Source organism: Pelophylax lessonae, assembly GCF_965119305.1.
Source record: "Pelophylax lessonae genome assembly, chromosome: 4".
Lineage (NCBI taxonomy): Eukaryota > Metazoa > Chordata > Amphibia > Anura > Ranidae > Pelophylax > Pelophylax lessonae.
In genome coordinates this window covers 83,352,425-83,368,275 of record NC_138771.1, presented here as the reverse complement: position 1 = coordinate 83,368,275, position 15,851 = coordinate 83,352,425, and the positions used below count along the sequence as shown (strand labels likewise).

Here is a 15,851-nt window from a genome sequence, read left to right as displayed (position 1 = left end):
GTTCTCCGGCCGAGAGAGAAACTCGATCTTGTAGCCAGATCGAACGATTTCCTGAACCCACCTGTCCCGAACACGGGCCAGCCAGGGTTGAAGAAAGCCGAGCAAGCGTCCCCCCCCCCACCCCAGAATCGGGTGAGGGCGCCCCTGCAGGCCACACTGTTGTGGGCAGCGGAACCGGACTGGCAGGACTTCTGCTTACCTGTCCACGGCTTCTTCTGGGAGCCTTGGCCTTTGAACGGCTTACCCTTATAGTGCGACTGAAAGGCACGAAAGGAACCCTGAGAGAGCCGAAAAGCAGCGGTCTTCTTACCAGGAGCCGCCTTAGCCTTGTAGGATTGGGGCAAGAACGTGCTCTTACCACCCGTGATCCCCTTTATCAGTGTATCCAAGGAGTCGCCAAAAAGGCGAGATCCATCATAGGGCAGATTGGCTAAGGTCATGCGCGAAGATTGGTCCACAGACCAACACTTCAACCAAACCAGGCGGCGAGACAATACCGCCACACTGTGTACACGTGCAGCCAACGGTACTATATCCAAGTCCGCATCACACAAATACATGACACCCTGATGGATTTTATCCACCATATCCAGTGTCGCCGGTGAGGCAGAATCAGCCACCAGGACGCGTTTAAGTACCTGCGTCCAACTCGCGACAGCCTGGGCTGCCATAAGTGAAGCAAATAGAGCTTTTAACATAGAACCGTAATAGAATAAGTATGACGGGCAAGAGACTCCAGCCTCCTGTCCGTGGCATCCCGGAACACCGGGGCACCCTCTGCAGGAATCGCAGTGGACTTATTCAAAACCGCTATCGCGTGATCCACCGGGGGCGGTACACACCAACGCTCATCAGTAGCGGGCGTGAAAGGATAACGCAGCTTGAACCTACTTGGCACAGCAAAAGGCTTGCGTAAATTGCGCCATTGTTCCTTAACAGCGTGCTGAAAATCATCAGTGCAGGGAAAGACCTGCGACGTCTTGCGTCTTTTCTGCGTCCCATAAGCTGCCAGGGCAGCAGGAGGACATGGTTCATCCTGTAATCGCAGTGTTTGTTTGATAGAAGCAACCAATTCATCCATGAGTGCAAGCTCTTCAGACGAGCCAGGGGGAGAATTATCGACCCCTTCAACCTCAGCCTCCACCTCGGACCCCCCAAGATCCAGGGAGGAACGGGACCCTGATAAGGAGACCCCAGCCATAGCAGCCCCATCACCATCACCCTCTGAATCAGAGGAAATTGAAACTCTGGGCCGTTTAGTGGATTGAGCAGCCACCAGCATTTGCACCTGAGCAGCAAGGTTAGCCACAACTGTAGCCAAATCCCCCCCTGGGGGGGAAACAGCAGCCCCCTGGCCTCCCACCAATGTGGCAGGAAATTTGCTTTCCTGAGAATCCATGCCCCAAAGTATGTGGAAGAATAAAGGGTTAACTGCCCCTTTAAAAAGCGTGGCGAGCGCAGCCCACCGCACACATACACCAGCACAGGCTGACTCCCACAGGGAAAAAGTACAACTCAGGCAAGGATACAGGGACAGGGAGGTAAAAACCTGGAGAGATCGCCTCTGCTGCTGCCTCGATCGGTGCGCCCAGGGAAAAGGAAGTGATGTCACGCAGGGCGCTCTATTAAAGTCTATGGAAGGCTACAATAAAATGGCCGCCTGCAGTGCTACCATGCGGCCGGAGCGAGCGCCGCCAAAATGGAGGCATTTGGTGCCGAAACGCCGCTCCTCCACCACAGCGAAACCGCCAAAAACACATGCAGCAAATAAAAATAATGGCGGACCGTCAGAACGTTCGCCGCAATGTGCATAACACGATACAATCATGCCCCTCAGCACACAGCCTGTCACACAGTGAGACACAGCACATAAAACTGGCACAGAACAGTGCAGCATAGCCCCCCTCCTTGCAGCCCACAGAATGCAGTCAGCAAACAGGGAGTCCAACAGTGTGACCAGAGGCAGGGTTACACAGTCCCAGATACACTTACCTCCTAAATGGCGTGGGGAACCCGCACAGGCGAACAAGCCACTGCACATGGGACAGGGAGAGTCGCATCCAGGACGCAGAAGAACTGGGGTTGAGAAACCGCACAGCGTCCAGTGAGGTAGCCACCTCACCATAGCATCCCTGCACCGAACAGGGATGGGTCGTTCAGAATGCCAGGAGCATTACCTGACTGAACGCTCAATGGCAGGCTGGGAAGCCACTGACCCACAACCTGCGACCAGGGGAATCAGCCCGAGACCCAGCCCGCATGATCCTCTTCATCAGAAGACCTAACTAATGCTAACAAAAGGAACAGCTAAGTAAAGAGAGGAAAAAAACTCAAATAAAATCAAAAAAGAAGAGAGGCTGAGACAAAATGCCCCAGCATAGAGACATCCAGCTACTCCTGACAAGCTAGACATTGAAACTGAGGTATGGATACAGGAAGTAGGAGGGTATTGACTGAGGGGACCACCCCCTGGGGGTGGGATATGTTAAAAGCCTTTAATATTGACATATTCTGTTGCCTAGCTACTCCTACGGAGCAAAGGTCATAACCCCCATTGTGACGAATATGAAGAGGCGGCGACTGTCGGAGGACGTAAGAGAAATTACATTTTTGGAAAGTCTCATCTGAATGAATTTCAACCTATTGAAGCAAAAGGGCTACAATGGAAATCGGGCAACTTGACTTTTCAGATCGACAGGCCACCAATGGCAGTGCCTATTCTTCTTTTACGGCAGGTTCACATTTACAGGTTTATGACTGCGAATGCACTGGAGGCTCAGTAAAATGATGGCGTTTGATGCTAAATCTAACAGATTGCAACCCTGGAAATTGGACCTGAATGTGTGAACAGCACACCAATAGGGGTGTCTCTATCCTTGTGACCTAAGCTAGAGAATAGTATCAAGTTAGACACTAATAGGCAACCACAAAGAACCTGAAGTCTGGAACTTACTGATCATATTCAATTCTAATATTAATGAGTGACTAAAAGTATAAAACATACCAATGCAAGTTGCTAGAGCAGTCACTACAAGGTGCTTCATGAGGCTAGACTCGTATCTTCCTGTGTGTGTTTTTGTCATTAAGAGTCGGTTCACATTAGCGCGACACGACTCCTTACTACTTCGGGGGCGACTTGTGCATTACATTGCACCACGACTTCAGAGCGACTTACAGGGACTTCACATAATGGAAGTCTATGCAAGTCGCTCCGAGGTCGCCCTGAAATAGTACAGGACCCTTTTTCTAAGTCGGAGCGACTTGCGTCGCTCCTATTAGGACGGGTCCTGTAGCGGTCAATGGACCGCGAGGGAGCGCGACTTGTCAGGCTGACAAGTCGCGCTAATGTGAACCGGCTCTAATGGGTCTTAATAGGCTAATTGATGTATCAACAAAATTGAAATGTGTACTAGCACCAAGAAAACCACTAACCCGTGTGCGTGCTTTAATGTGAATGAAAACGTGTGTCTGTGAATGGGCCATAACTTTTATGTGAGTATATGCTCTCAGGAGCATTGAAATGTAAGCACACCTAACAGAGAGGCCCTTAATTAAGCTTTAACCAGGAGTCTCACCACATTATCCACCTTCCCACAATACAATATGGGGACTCCAGTGATCTAAATGGGGACTGGACACAATAACAAATTGCTCAAGGCAACAGCTAGTTTGAATTATAGCGTCTCTCCCAGCTACACAAACTTAAGCCTCATACACAAAATGAGAATATCAGATAAATGGTCATCCATTTTTTTTCTGTTTTTTTTTTTTTGCATACTAGTCTTACATCGAAAATGAAGAGGTTACTAAAGTTACAAAAATTCTCATACAACAGAATACAACTTTGGAAGTGATGTAATGTATTTATAATGTATTCTTTTATTATAATGTATTCTTTCATTTCCGAGCATATGTGGTCTTGCTCTTCTGATTTTTTTTTTTTTGGATGAATACTTTACTGATTAAACGAAAGTACTATCTGGATCACGCAAGAAATTTTTTGGGTTTGTCCCGAAATTGATAATTTCGGATGAACTGTTGTGATGGTCTCTCATAAGTTGTGTACGAACGATCAGATTGTTGTGCGATCTCTTTGAAAGCGGTATTTTTTGACAAATTTCCCCATAGTGTGTACCAGGCTTTAGGATAAAATTTAAAAATGGGTTATGCTGAAAGATGTAAAGGTGTAAATAATCTGGCCACCCCTCCAGGCCCTGTTGCACATAGTGCTTATGATGTTCTGTGCTGCCATATTAGCTGCTCAATACACAGTCCTGGAGTGAGTATCCTTACTAATTCTCAAAAAAGCCAAAGGCGCATTGGTCAGTGTGCCTGTGCTGACCATTTAAGAAGCGGCTCTTTCTCCTTGGGCTCCCTAGCCAAAGAATAATTCTCAGATGCACCTCTTATTGGTCAAGACAGTCATGTGGCTGCACTGACCACTCAGTGCTTGTCATTGTATATACAACCAGTGCATCACTTTGAGCAAAATATATGAAAATAAATAAAAATAAAATATAAAATAATAAAGTTATGTCCCTGTAGGGGGACAAAAAACATAACTAACATAAAAGTGATGAAAATCAATATTATATCGTTCCCATAATGAGCAACAATGAAATAGATGAGTAATCAAATCATAAATGCATAAGTGACAAAGAAAGTGGCATTAAAGTTCAAATATTAATGGTATACCATAAACCAAAAACATATAAGTGAAACAAATGAGGAAAGTCCATAATGTCCATCAGTTGAAATTCAAAAAACATAAGAAAAAAGTCCCACATGCCGTGATGGAGCATTACGGATAGCCAAGGTGACACCTCCCACTCTCATGCAAGGCTTACCAGATTTCACGTGATCCTCACCAAGTAGCAGTCAAAAGCACTTTTTATAAAAACAGATCTTCCCCAGGGAGAAAGGGCAATCACGCCCTTTAAGCCCCGTTCGAACGATCTGTCGTCTGTTTTTTGTTGCATGCTAGTCTGATGTGGAAAGTGAAGAGGTTATTTTCATACGAATTTTCCCGTACGACAGAATTCAACTTCAGAAGTGATGTCATGTGTTGGATTGTTTTGTATGTGTTCTTTCATCTCTGAGCATGCCTAGTCTTGCTCTTGATTTTTTCAGACAAAAACTATACTAATTAAACGAAAATCAGACGTTGTGTTGACGTACGATAAAAATTTTATAGCCTGCACATCCAGTTTTTGTCGTCCGAAAATCCGTAATCGGCTGTCGAAAGCACTATACTAACAATCCCAAAATCGGCAGATCGTTCGTTCGGACGAAATTTCCCTTCCGATTTTCGTATCGTGTGTACGGGCCTTTACTCCATAATGGCCAAAGATATCATAATAACCAAGTAAAACACTTCTCCCAGCCTGTTAAAAACTCCTTAACACCACTTAGGATCAGGTCCGTAGGATCGATACTGTATCAGATACTAATCAAGTTTGTCCATTGTGTGGGAAGTTTTTAATATCATCATAGTGTAATATCATCAAAACCAAGCTTTATTAAAAAGCAGAAAACTTACATTTCTGTGCAAATAGTAGGCAATTCAAATGTGATCACAAGTGGTAGCGCAATATCATGGAGTAAACTCAATCCAACCCGACGTACGTTTCAGCCACATGGACATCATCTGGGGTGGACATTGATATTACAATATGAGGAGACCTTTTTGTTTTTCTGGGTATCCGAGAGATTTAAAGAGATGCTGCCAACCCCATAGTGATGTTGCACTATTAAGGTTTCTAGCCCTCTGCCTGTATGTCTCTCTGCTACCTGCAGTAGAGTCCACAATTTCTGGTAAGCACTTCTGACTTCCCTTTATGGTGACGGTCGCACCTGTGGCGACATTCTTCCACCTCCTGAACACAGATTGCCCACTGTTTTTTGGATATGGACATTACTCTTGATTTGAACACTGTTTACTCATATTTCCAGTACTTTGCACTTCTTTAATACAATTTATAAAGTTTATGAGTAATATATTTTGTTTATTTTGCACATATAGCACTTTGTTTGCTGTTTGCACAGACATATATATTTCTGTTATGGTTATATGTACACTTTATATGTTAGAACATTCTGACATTTTCTTCATTCATAGTGCGGCACTTGTTTTGGATCTCTAGTAGTGTTGAGCGAACACGGACTGTATTATTCGTGTTCGTACCGAATAATTTGATTTTTTTTACCCGAACACGGACACGGACACTTTACTGTATGTTCGGGTAAAAATCCGTGTTCGGTCGTTTTATTTCCGGGTTTTGCATGCTTTGGCGCTCTTTTCATGGCGGGCTTTCAACAGCCAATCAACAATCGTTTAACTGGTGTGCCTTAAGCCATCCCAGCCATGCCTGCAAATGTCTTAGTAGCTGTGATTGGCCGTCTGAAGCATGTGACCAAGTCTTTATAAGTTCGAGGCAGCCGCAGCGGCGTCATTATGCTGCTTAGATTCAGGGACAGAGCACACATCAACGTGCTGGCTGCTGATTAGGGAAAGATAGGCAGGAAAAAACCATTTGTGTCCGGATAGAATTGAGGGACAGGTCGGAGTGTTTAGGCAGGGCGAGTTGTAGGCATTTTAGGGATAGAGTCTGCTGAATTATAGGGTCAGTGTCTTCTACAAACTACAATCGATATTGCTGTGTGGGGGGTGGGGTCTGCACTCAATCCTGATCTACGATCTCTTCTCAATCCTGTTAGGGACAGAGTCTGCTGAATTTTAGGGAAACTGTGTTCTACAAACTACAATCGATATTGCTGTGTGGTGTGGGATTGGAGATAGGCAGGTGTCAGTGATCCACATCCATTTTTCTGTGTGTGAGCTGCAGTGAACACAATCTTTTTGGGCTGCAGTGAACACAATCTTTTTGGGCTGCAGTGAACACAATCTTTTTGGGCTGCAGTGAACACAATCTTTTTGGGCTGCAGTGAACACAATCTTTTTGGGCTGCAGTGAACACAATCTTTTTGGGGTGCAGTGAACAAAATCTTTTTGGGGTGCAGTGAACACAATCCTTTTTGGTGTGCAGTGAACACAATCTTTGTGGGGTGCAGTGAACAAAATCCTTTGTGGGGTGCAGTGAACACAATCTTTTTGGGGTGCAGTGAACAAAATCCTTTGTGGGGTGCAGTGAACAACATCCTTTTTGGGGTGCAGTGAACACAATCTTTTTGGGGTGCAGTGAACAAAATCCTTTGTGGGGTGCAGTGAACACAATCTTTTTGGGGTGCAGTGAACACAATCTTTTTGGGGTGGAGTGAACAACATCCTTTTTGGGGTGCAGTGAACAAAATCCTTTTTGGGGTGCAGTGAACAAAATCATTTTTGGGGTGCAGTGAACACAATCTTTTTGGGGTGCAGTGAACACAATCTTTGTGGGGTGCAGTGAACACAATCTTTTTGGGGTGGAGTGAACAACATCCTTTTTGGGGTGCAGTGAACAACATCCTTTTTGGGGTGCAGTGAACACAATCTTTTTGGGGTGCAGTGAACACAATCTTTGTGGGGTACAGTGAACAGAATCTTTGTGGGGTGCAGTGAACACAATCTTTGGGGGGTACAGTGAACACAATCTTTTTGGGGTGCAGTGAACACAATCTTTGTGGGGTGCAGTGAACACAATCTTTTTGGGGTGGAGTGAACAAAATCATTTTTGGGGTGCAGTGAACAACATCCTTTTTGGGGTGCAGTGATCAAAATCCTTTTTGGGGTGCAGTGAACACAATCTTTTTGGGGTGCAGTGAACAAAATCCTTTGTGGGGTGCAGTGAACAGAATCTTTGTGGGGTGCAGTGAACACAATCTTTGGGGGGGTACAGTGAACACAATCTTTTTGGGGTGCAGTGAACACAATCTTTGTGGGGTACAGTGAACAGAATCTTTGTGGGGTGCAGTGAACACAATCTTTTTGGGGTGCAGTGAACACAATCTTTTTGGGGTGCAGTGAACACAATCTTTGGGGGGTACAGTGAACACAATCTTTTTGGGGTGCAGTGAACACAATCTTTGTGGGGTGCAGTGAACACAATCTTTGGGGGGGTACAGTGAACACAATCTTTTTGGGGTGCAGTGAACACAATCTTTGGGGGGTACAGTGAACACAATCTTTTTGGGGTGCAGTGAACACAATCTTTGTGGGGTGCAGTGAACACAATCTTTGGGGGGGTACAGTGAACACAATCTTTTTGGGGTGCAGTGAACAACATCCTTTTAGGGTGCAGTGAACACAATCTTTGTGGGGTGCAGTGAACAACATCCTTTTAGGGTGCAGTGAACACAATCTTTGTGGGGTACAGTGAACAGAATCTTTGTGGGGTGCAGTGAACACAATCTTTGGGGGGTACAGTGAACACAATCTTTGTGAGGTGCAGTGAACACAATCTTTGTGGGGTGCAGTGAACACAATCATTGTGGGGTGCAGTGAACTCAATCTTTGTGGGGTACAGTGAACACAATCTCATACTTCTGAAGATTTGAGGGTGCTGCCTGTTCCATACTCCCCCTACTCCTCATCTAGCCTTTTAGGGGTACAAACAATAGTAATTGGGGCCTAGTGTGGTTGTGTACGTGTGATATACATACACTTTTTTTGGATCATATTTTCTATTCCGCTATTTAATCAAAAACCTTTGGGGATCAGTTAAATTGGGGGATAGTCTGTGTTGGTACGTGTGAGAGAGATCCACCTTTCCAAGTTGTTGGGGTTCATCTCATACTTCTGAAGGTTTGAGGGTGCTGCCTGTTCCATACTCCCCCTACTCCTCATCTAGCCTTTTAGGGGTACAAACAATAGTAATTGGGGCCTAGTGTGGTTGTGTACGTGTGATATACATACACTTTTTTTGGATCATATTTTCTATTCCGCTATTTAATCAAAAACCTTTGGGGATCAGTTAAATTGGGGGATAGTCTGTGTTGGTACGTGTGAGAGAGATCCACCTTTCCAAGTTGTTGGGGTTCATCTCATACTTCTGAAGGTTTGAGGGTGCTGCCTGTTCCATACTCCCCCTACTCCTAGCCTTTTAGGGGTACAAACAATAGTAATTGGGGCCTAGTGTGGTTGTGTACGTGTGATATACATACACTTTTTTTGGATCATATTTTCTATTCCGCTATTTAATCAAAAACCTTTGGGGATCAGTTAAATTGGGGGATAGTCTGTGTTGGTACGTGTGAGAGAGATCCACCTTTCCAAGTTGTTGGGGTTCATCTCATACTTCTGAAGGTTTGAGGGTGCTGCCTGTTCCATACTCCCCCTACTCCTAGCCTTTTAGGGGTACAAACAATAGTAATTGGGGCCTAGTGTGGTTGTGTATGTGTGATATACATACACTTTTTTTGGATCATATTTTCTATTCCGCTATTTAATCAAAAACCTTTGGGGATCAGTTAAATTGGGGGATAGTCTGTGTTGGTACGTGTGAGAGAGATCCACCTTTCCAAGTTGTTGGGGTTCATCTCATACTTCTGAAGGTTTGAGGGTGCTGCCTGTTCCATACTCCCCCTACTCCTCATCTAGCCTTTTAGGGGTACAAACAATAGTAATTGGGGCCCAGTGTGGTTGTGTACGTGTGATATACATACACTTTTTTTGGATCATATTTTCTATTCCGCTATTTAATCAAAAACCTTTGGGGATCAGTTAAATTGGGGGATAGTCTGTGTTGGTACGTGTGAGAGAGATCCACCTTTCCAAGTTGTTGGGGTTCATCTCATACTTCTGAAGGTTTGAGGGTGCTGCCTGTTCCATACCCCCCCTACTCCTCATCTAGCCTTTTAGGGGTACAAACAATAGTAATTGGGGCCTAGTGTGGTTGTGTACGTGTGATATACATACACTTTTTTTGGATCATATTTTCTATTCCGCTATTTAATCAAAAACCTTTGGGGATCAGTTAAATTGGGGGATAGTCTGTGTTGGTACGTGTGAGAGAGATCCACCTTTCCAAGTTGTTGGGGTTCATCTCATACTTCTGAAGGTTTGAGGGTGCTGCCTGTTCCATACCCCCCCTACTCCTCATCTAGCCTTTTAGGGGTACAAACAATAGTAATTGGGGCCTAGTGTGGTTGTGTACGTGTGATATACTTACACTTTTTTTGGATCATATTTTCTATTCCGCTATTTAATCAAAAACCTTTGGGGATCAGTTAAATTGGGGGATAGTCTGTGTTGGTACGTGTGAGAGAGATCCACCTTTCCAAGTTGTTGGGGTTCATCTCATACTTCTGAAGGTTTGAGGGTGCTGCCTGTTCCATACTCCCCCTACTCCTCATCTAGCCTTTTAGGGGTACAAACAATAGTAATTGGGGCCTAGTGTGGTTGTGTACGTGTGATATACATACACTTTTTTTGGATCATATTTTCTATTCCGCTATTTAATCAAAAACCTTTGGGGATCAGTTAAATTGGGGGATAGTCTGTGTTGGTACGTGTGAGAGAGATCCACCTTTCCAAGTTGTTGGGGTTCATCTCATACTTCTGAAGGTTTGAGGGTGCTGCCTGTTCCATACTCCCCCTACTCCTAGCCTTTTAGGGGTACAAACAATAGTAATTGGGGCCTAGTGTGGTTGTGTACGTGTGATATACATACACTTTTTTTGGATCATATTTTCTATTCCGCTATTTAATCAAAAACCTTTGGGGATCAGTTAAATTGGGGGATAGTCTGTGTTGGTACGTGTGAGAGAGATCCACCTTTCCAAGTTGTTGGGGTTCATCTCATACTTCTGAAGGTTTGAGGGTGCTGCCTGTTCCATACTCCCCCTACTCCTCATCTAGCCTTTTAGGGGTACAAACAATAGTAATTGGGGCCTAGTGTGGTTGTGTACGTGTGATATACATACACTTTTTTTGGATCATATTTTCTATTCCGCTATTTAATCAAAAACCTTTGGGGATCAGTTAAATTGGGGGATAGTCTGTGTTGGTACGTGTGAGAGAGATCCACCTTTCCAAGTTTTTGGGGTTCATCTCATACTTCTGAAGATTTGAGGGTGCTGCATGTTCCATACTCCTCTTCCTCATCCTCCCTTTAGGGTAGGAAAAAATTTAATCGGGCCTAGTCTGTGTTTGTACGTGTGAGATACACAGTTTTTTATCCTATTCCGCTATTCAATACACACCCTTTTGGTGTAAAAAACATTAAATTGCGGCATAGTTTGCATATTTGACATTTGCATATATTGTGCCTTGTTGCGCTGTTTTGGGTACTCCACCAACATGGCCAGTGGCAATGACGCCATTCTCAGCTTAACTATCCCACTTCTATGCCTCCTTGAAAAAACAATTTGGGCGATGATGGAAGAGGATGTGGCACAGGATGAGGAGGAGGAGGAGGAGGATGAAGAGGTAACATTTCAAAGGCTTTCAGGGCAGTCATTCGCAAGGGGCTCCGAGGGTGGGTTCCTGCACACACAAACGCCAGGGACACAATTGTCCAGCAGGGGCACAGTTCTGGAGGATGAGGAGGATGAGGAGGAGGGGGAGCTGGAGGAGGAGATGGAACCATGTTCACAGCAGGGTGGCACCCAGGCCAGCTCATGGCCATCACTGGTGCGTGGCTGGGGGGATACAGAGGACACGGACGATACACCTCCCACAGAGGACAGCCTTTCGTCGCCTCTGGGCAGCCTGGCACACATGAGCGATTACATGCTGCAGTGTCTCCACAACGACCGCCGAGTTGCCCACATTCTAACTTGTGCTGATTACTGGGTGGCCACGCTGCTGGATCCCCGTTACAAGGACAACGTACCGTCCTTAATTCACTCACTGGAGCGCGATCGCAAGATGCGCGAGTACAAGCGCACGCTGGTAGACGCCATGCTGCTGGCATTCCCATCTGACAGCGGGGCCACAGTGGAAGCACAAGGCAGAGGAGGAGGAGGAGGAGGTCGCCAACGCAACCAGGGCACCGCCAGCACCTCAGAAGGCAGGGTTAGCATGGCCGAAATGTGGAAAAGCTTTGTCAGCACGCCACAACAAACAGCAGCACCAGCAGCTCAGATGGAACGTCTTAGCAGGAGGCAGCATTTTACCAACATGGTGGAGCAGTATGTGTGCACACGCCTACATGTAGTGAATGACGGGTCTGCCCCCTTCAACTTCTGGGTCTCCAAATTGGGCACATGGCCTGAGCTTGCCCTTTACGCCTTGGAGGTGCTGGCGTGCCCTGCAGCCAGTGTATTATCTGAACGGGTATTTAGCACGGCTGCGGGCGTTATAACAGACAAGCGCAGCCGCCTGTCCAGAGACAATGTGGACAAGCTCATGTTCATTAAAATGAACCAGGCATGGATCCCACGGGACTTTTCCGTACCTTATGCAGAATAGCAATGGATACCGACCTTACCCACCCATTGTTCCATTTTTGCTCTTTCTCACTCTTTTGGGGTGTACCCTCATTTAAAATTTTTGAAAAGAAGCAGTGTTGGCTACCTCGTCCTCCTCCTCAGGGCCAGATTAATGTAGGGGCTATTGGAGCTGCAGCTCCAGGCCCCTACCTTTTATATAGGCCCCGGGTTGGCCATATTCACTGTTACCGCTCTTCTGTCACTTGTAAACACAGAAGTCTGGCTTCTATGCTCGCTTCCCCAGGCAGCACCCTCAGAACCTCCCCACACAGCGTGAAGGCCGGACAAGGAGGGACAGTTGGCGATGCATGGATGTGTTTATGGGCTTCAGAGACAGCATCCCATGTTGAATTAGGCATGCATGGCTGCACCCTTCCTCCTCTGGGTGCATGGCAAGGCACGGCCCTTAAGGCCCTTCAAAATCCTCAGCACCAAGCCCATGATGCTGTTAATCCGGCCCTGGTCCTCCTCCACCGCCGCTTCCACCTACACCGCCCATAGGTGTGCGCAGCCTATTGCATTAAGGTGTGCACCCCAAAGTTGAAATACACATGCATGTGTTTGCCAGCAGGGAGAGTAATGTATCGGGGCCATGTACCTGTAGGCAAGGAGAAATAGAGCAGAGCAGGTCCCAGGGAGATCTTTCCCATCTCCTCACTGGCAATGCTATGTGCCCTAGGTGATTAGGGTGTGCCCAGGCACACCCAGCACACCCTGTGCGCACGCCTATGTCACCGCCACATCCACCACCACCTCAACCTCCCTCCTACTCCATATGGGCCTCGTCCTTCAGAGATGAAGAAGAACATTGTTTTATTTTTCTGTTTTTTTTTGTTGTTTTAAGTTATTTCCCTATCCACATTTGTTTGCAGAGCACTTGCCATGCTCTTAATTACGTTTTGCTGCCATTTGCAGCACTCTAGCCCTTTCCTTTGGTGTTTTAGAGCCATTTTAGTGCCTTAAAGTTCGGGTCCCCATTGACTTCAATGGGGTTCGGTGTCCGGGAAAAGTTCGGTAAAAGTCCGGGACACGGACCCGGACTTTTTTTTAAAGTTCGGCCGAACCCGTCGAACACGGACATCTAGGTGTCCGCTCAACCCTAATCTCTAGTTGTTTAACAGTATTGCTTAATTGTAGTGTCAGCAGCTGCTTCTGCAGACAGTGGCACAGTAATTTTACATACATTAACACTGGTCACTAGTAGTCCAGGCTATACTGACATCTCTCGTGTTGCCTCGCCTTGATTTATGCTTACTTTATGTAATGATCAGTTACACAAGTTAAATGGGTGCCCCATCAAAATTTAGCTAGGAGCCCCCATGATTCCTATTTATGCCTCTGTTGTGAAGAATGTAGCAGTAGGGGAGATTCTTCTTTTGCTTGGTTACACGTTGACATATTGAACACAGCTAGAATGTCAGATATGGAACTCTCAGAGTTGACGTTCTCAAGAGATGTAAAAAAGTCAATGGGTGATTTGATTACACCAGTATCCATCCATTATTAAAATATCAATTCTAGATATACTTGGCCTTTAAGAGTGAAAACCAAGCAAGAGAATGTGATTTATCTGGGAGTAAGTCTTGTCTAAGCCATGTTTATCTCTTTCAGAAAATGATACGCTCTGCATTGTCTCACCATCCTCGGAGTTTCCCAAAGGATTATTCACACAACAGGAGAGAAGAGATGGAGGGATCGTCATTCATTTCCTAGTCATCCTATACATGTTTCTGGCTGTGTCCATCATCTGTGAGGACTATTTCATCCCTTCTCTAGAAATCATCAGTGAACGTAAGTGCTAAGTAGAAGTGCCCTCAAAAGGCTTTGAAGTGTAAAACACATCTGGAGACCTTTATTTTGTTGCATATTTCACTGAATAGAAGACATTAATTCAATGTTATTGTTGGGTACTGAGTATCAATAAAGCGGTATTAAATCCAAAATCAAAAATGTAATGTATTGGTGCTTACCATATCTTAGATGTTGGCTGCATTAGTTGTCTTTTTTTTTTTATTTTTTAAAGCTTTTACTTTTATTTCCCCTGGTGATCTGACCAGTAACACACTTCCTGCCTTATGCCCTGTACACACGTGTCGATAGCTGGCCGTGAATTTTCTTAGTATGATGCTTTCGACAACCGACTCCGACTTTTCGGCCGAATAAAATCTGGTGTGCAGGCTATACAATTTTTGTTGGCCGTAAACACAACGGCCGATTTTCTGTCAGTCAGTACAGATTTCGGCAGACAAAAATCTGATGAGCAAGACTGGGCATGCTTAGAGAAGAAAAAACACACGGAAAGTAAACCAGCACATGACATCACTTCTGAAGTTGATTTTTGTTGGCCGAGAAAATTTGTGTGCAGTCTAAGCACATTCCAACCAACAAAACACAACTCTGGACAAAAGACGGCCAATCGGTCGGCCGATAATCGTTGCGTGTGACTGCATGCTGAATGGAGGATCAATGGAGACACCTTTTGGACAATAGTATTGTCAGTCTGGGTAGAGGGTGATGTTAGACTAGAAGATTTAGATGAACTTGACTGAACTCCGACTAACACTTTATAAGCAGTTACCGTTTATCACTGTTACCTTTATCAAAGCTGACCATTGTGAGCACCCCTGCAGCGGTAAATGGTTTGTCTCAACCCTCTAACTGCAACTTTGTCTGGACAGCTTAGTTTGTTAAAGGAAGTTGAAAATTTAAATAAAAAAAAAAAATTCTGAATAACTTTCCCATAGATGACTTGGAATGGATTCCCTTATCCACACAAGTGAGGAATCCTGCACAATGGGACATTTTATTCTAACAGCTGTCAGAATACACTGATCAGCGCCTGCAGCCAGCTGATTGAGAAAAAATTTCCAACAATCTCTTTGAATCGACTACTGTTAAGCGGGTGTGACCACAAATGGATCTAAATCCGTACGATCTATGGTCAGCTGTAGACCTAAACAAAGTTAAAATGAAAACGAAAGTGCAAAAATGTACAGCTACATGCGGCCGGCTAGTTCTAGGAGGCCATCATTAGCTCTGCTTCTCCGGACACTGCTGATCACAGATTGAGGTAAAGAGCCAGTCAGCAGCTCCTTACCAAGGGATCAGCTGTGTCCAATCCCAGCTGATCATGGATGTACACAGAAGCCGGTTATCAGCACTCTTTTCCTCATGCCAACAGCATGAGGAGAGGAGAAGAGAGCCGATAACCGGCTTCTCCAAAAGGGACATGTACACTGATAATCAGGGCACTGATTAACCATGTCCTGATTATCAGTGCAGTTCCAACAGTGCCCACCAGTGCTGCCAATCAGTGTCACCTATCTGTTCCGCCTATCAGTGCCACTTCATCAGTGCAGCCTCAACAGCGCACATCAGTGAAGAAACAAATTAGCTGTTTAAAAAAATGTATAACAAACTATAAAAAATATAAATTTCAAAATGTTAGGTCTTTATTTGTTAATTTAGCAAACAAAAAAAAA

General features: G+C 45.2%; 1 protein-coding gene across 1 annotated transcript in view; it reads left to right on the top strand.

The window, feature by feature from the left end:
• Positions 1-15,851, top strand: part of SLC24A5 (solute carrier family 24 member 5) — a gene marked incomplete at its 3' end in the record, with an annotated part of 105,033 nt that overhangs the window by 32,891 nt on the left and 56,291 nt on the right. The window contains exon 2 of the mRNA XM_082254928.1: positions 13,981-14,160. Coding sequence (XP_082111054.1) covers positions 13,981-14,160 — 180 coding nt within the window. The remainder of the gene's footprint in view (positions 1-13,980; positions 14,161-15,851) is intronic.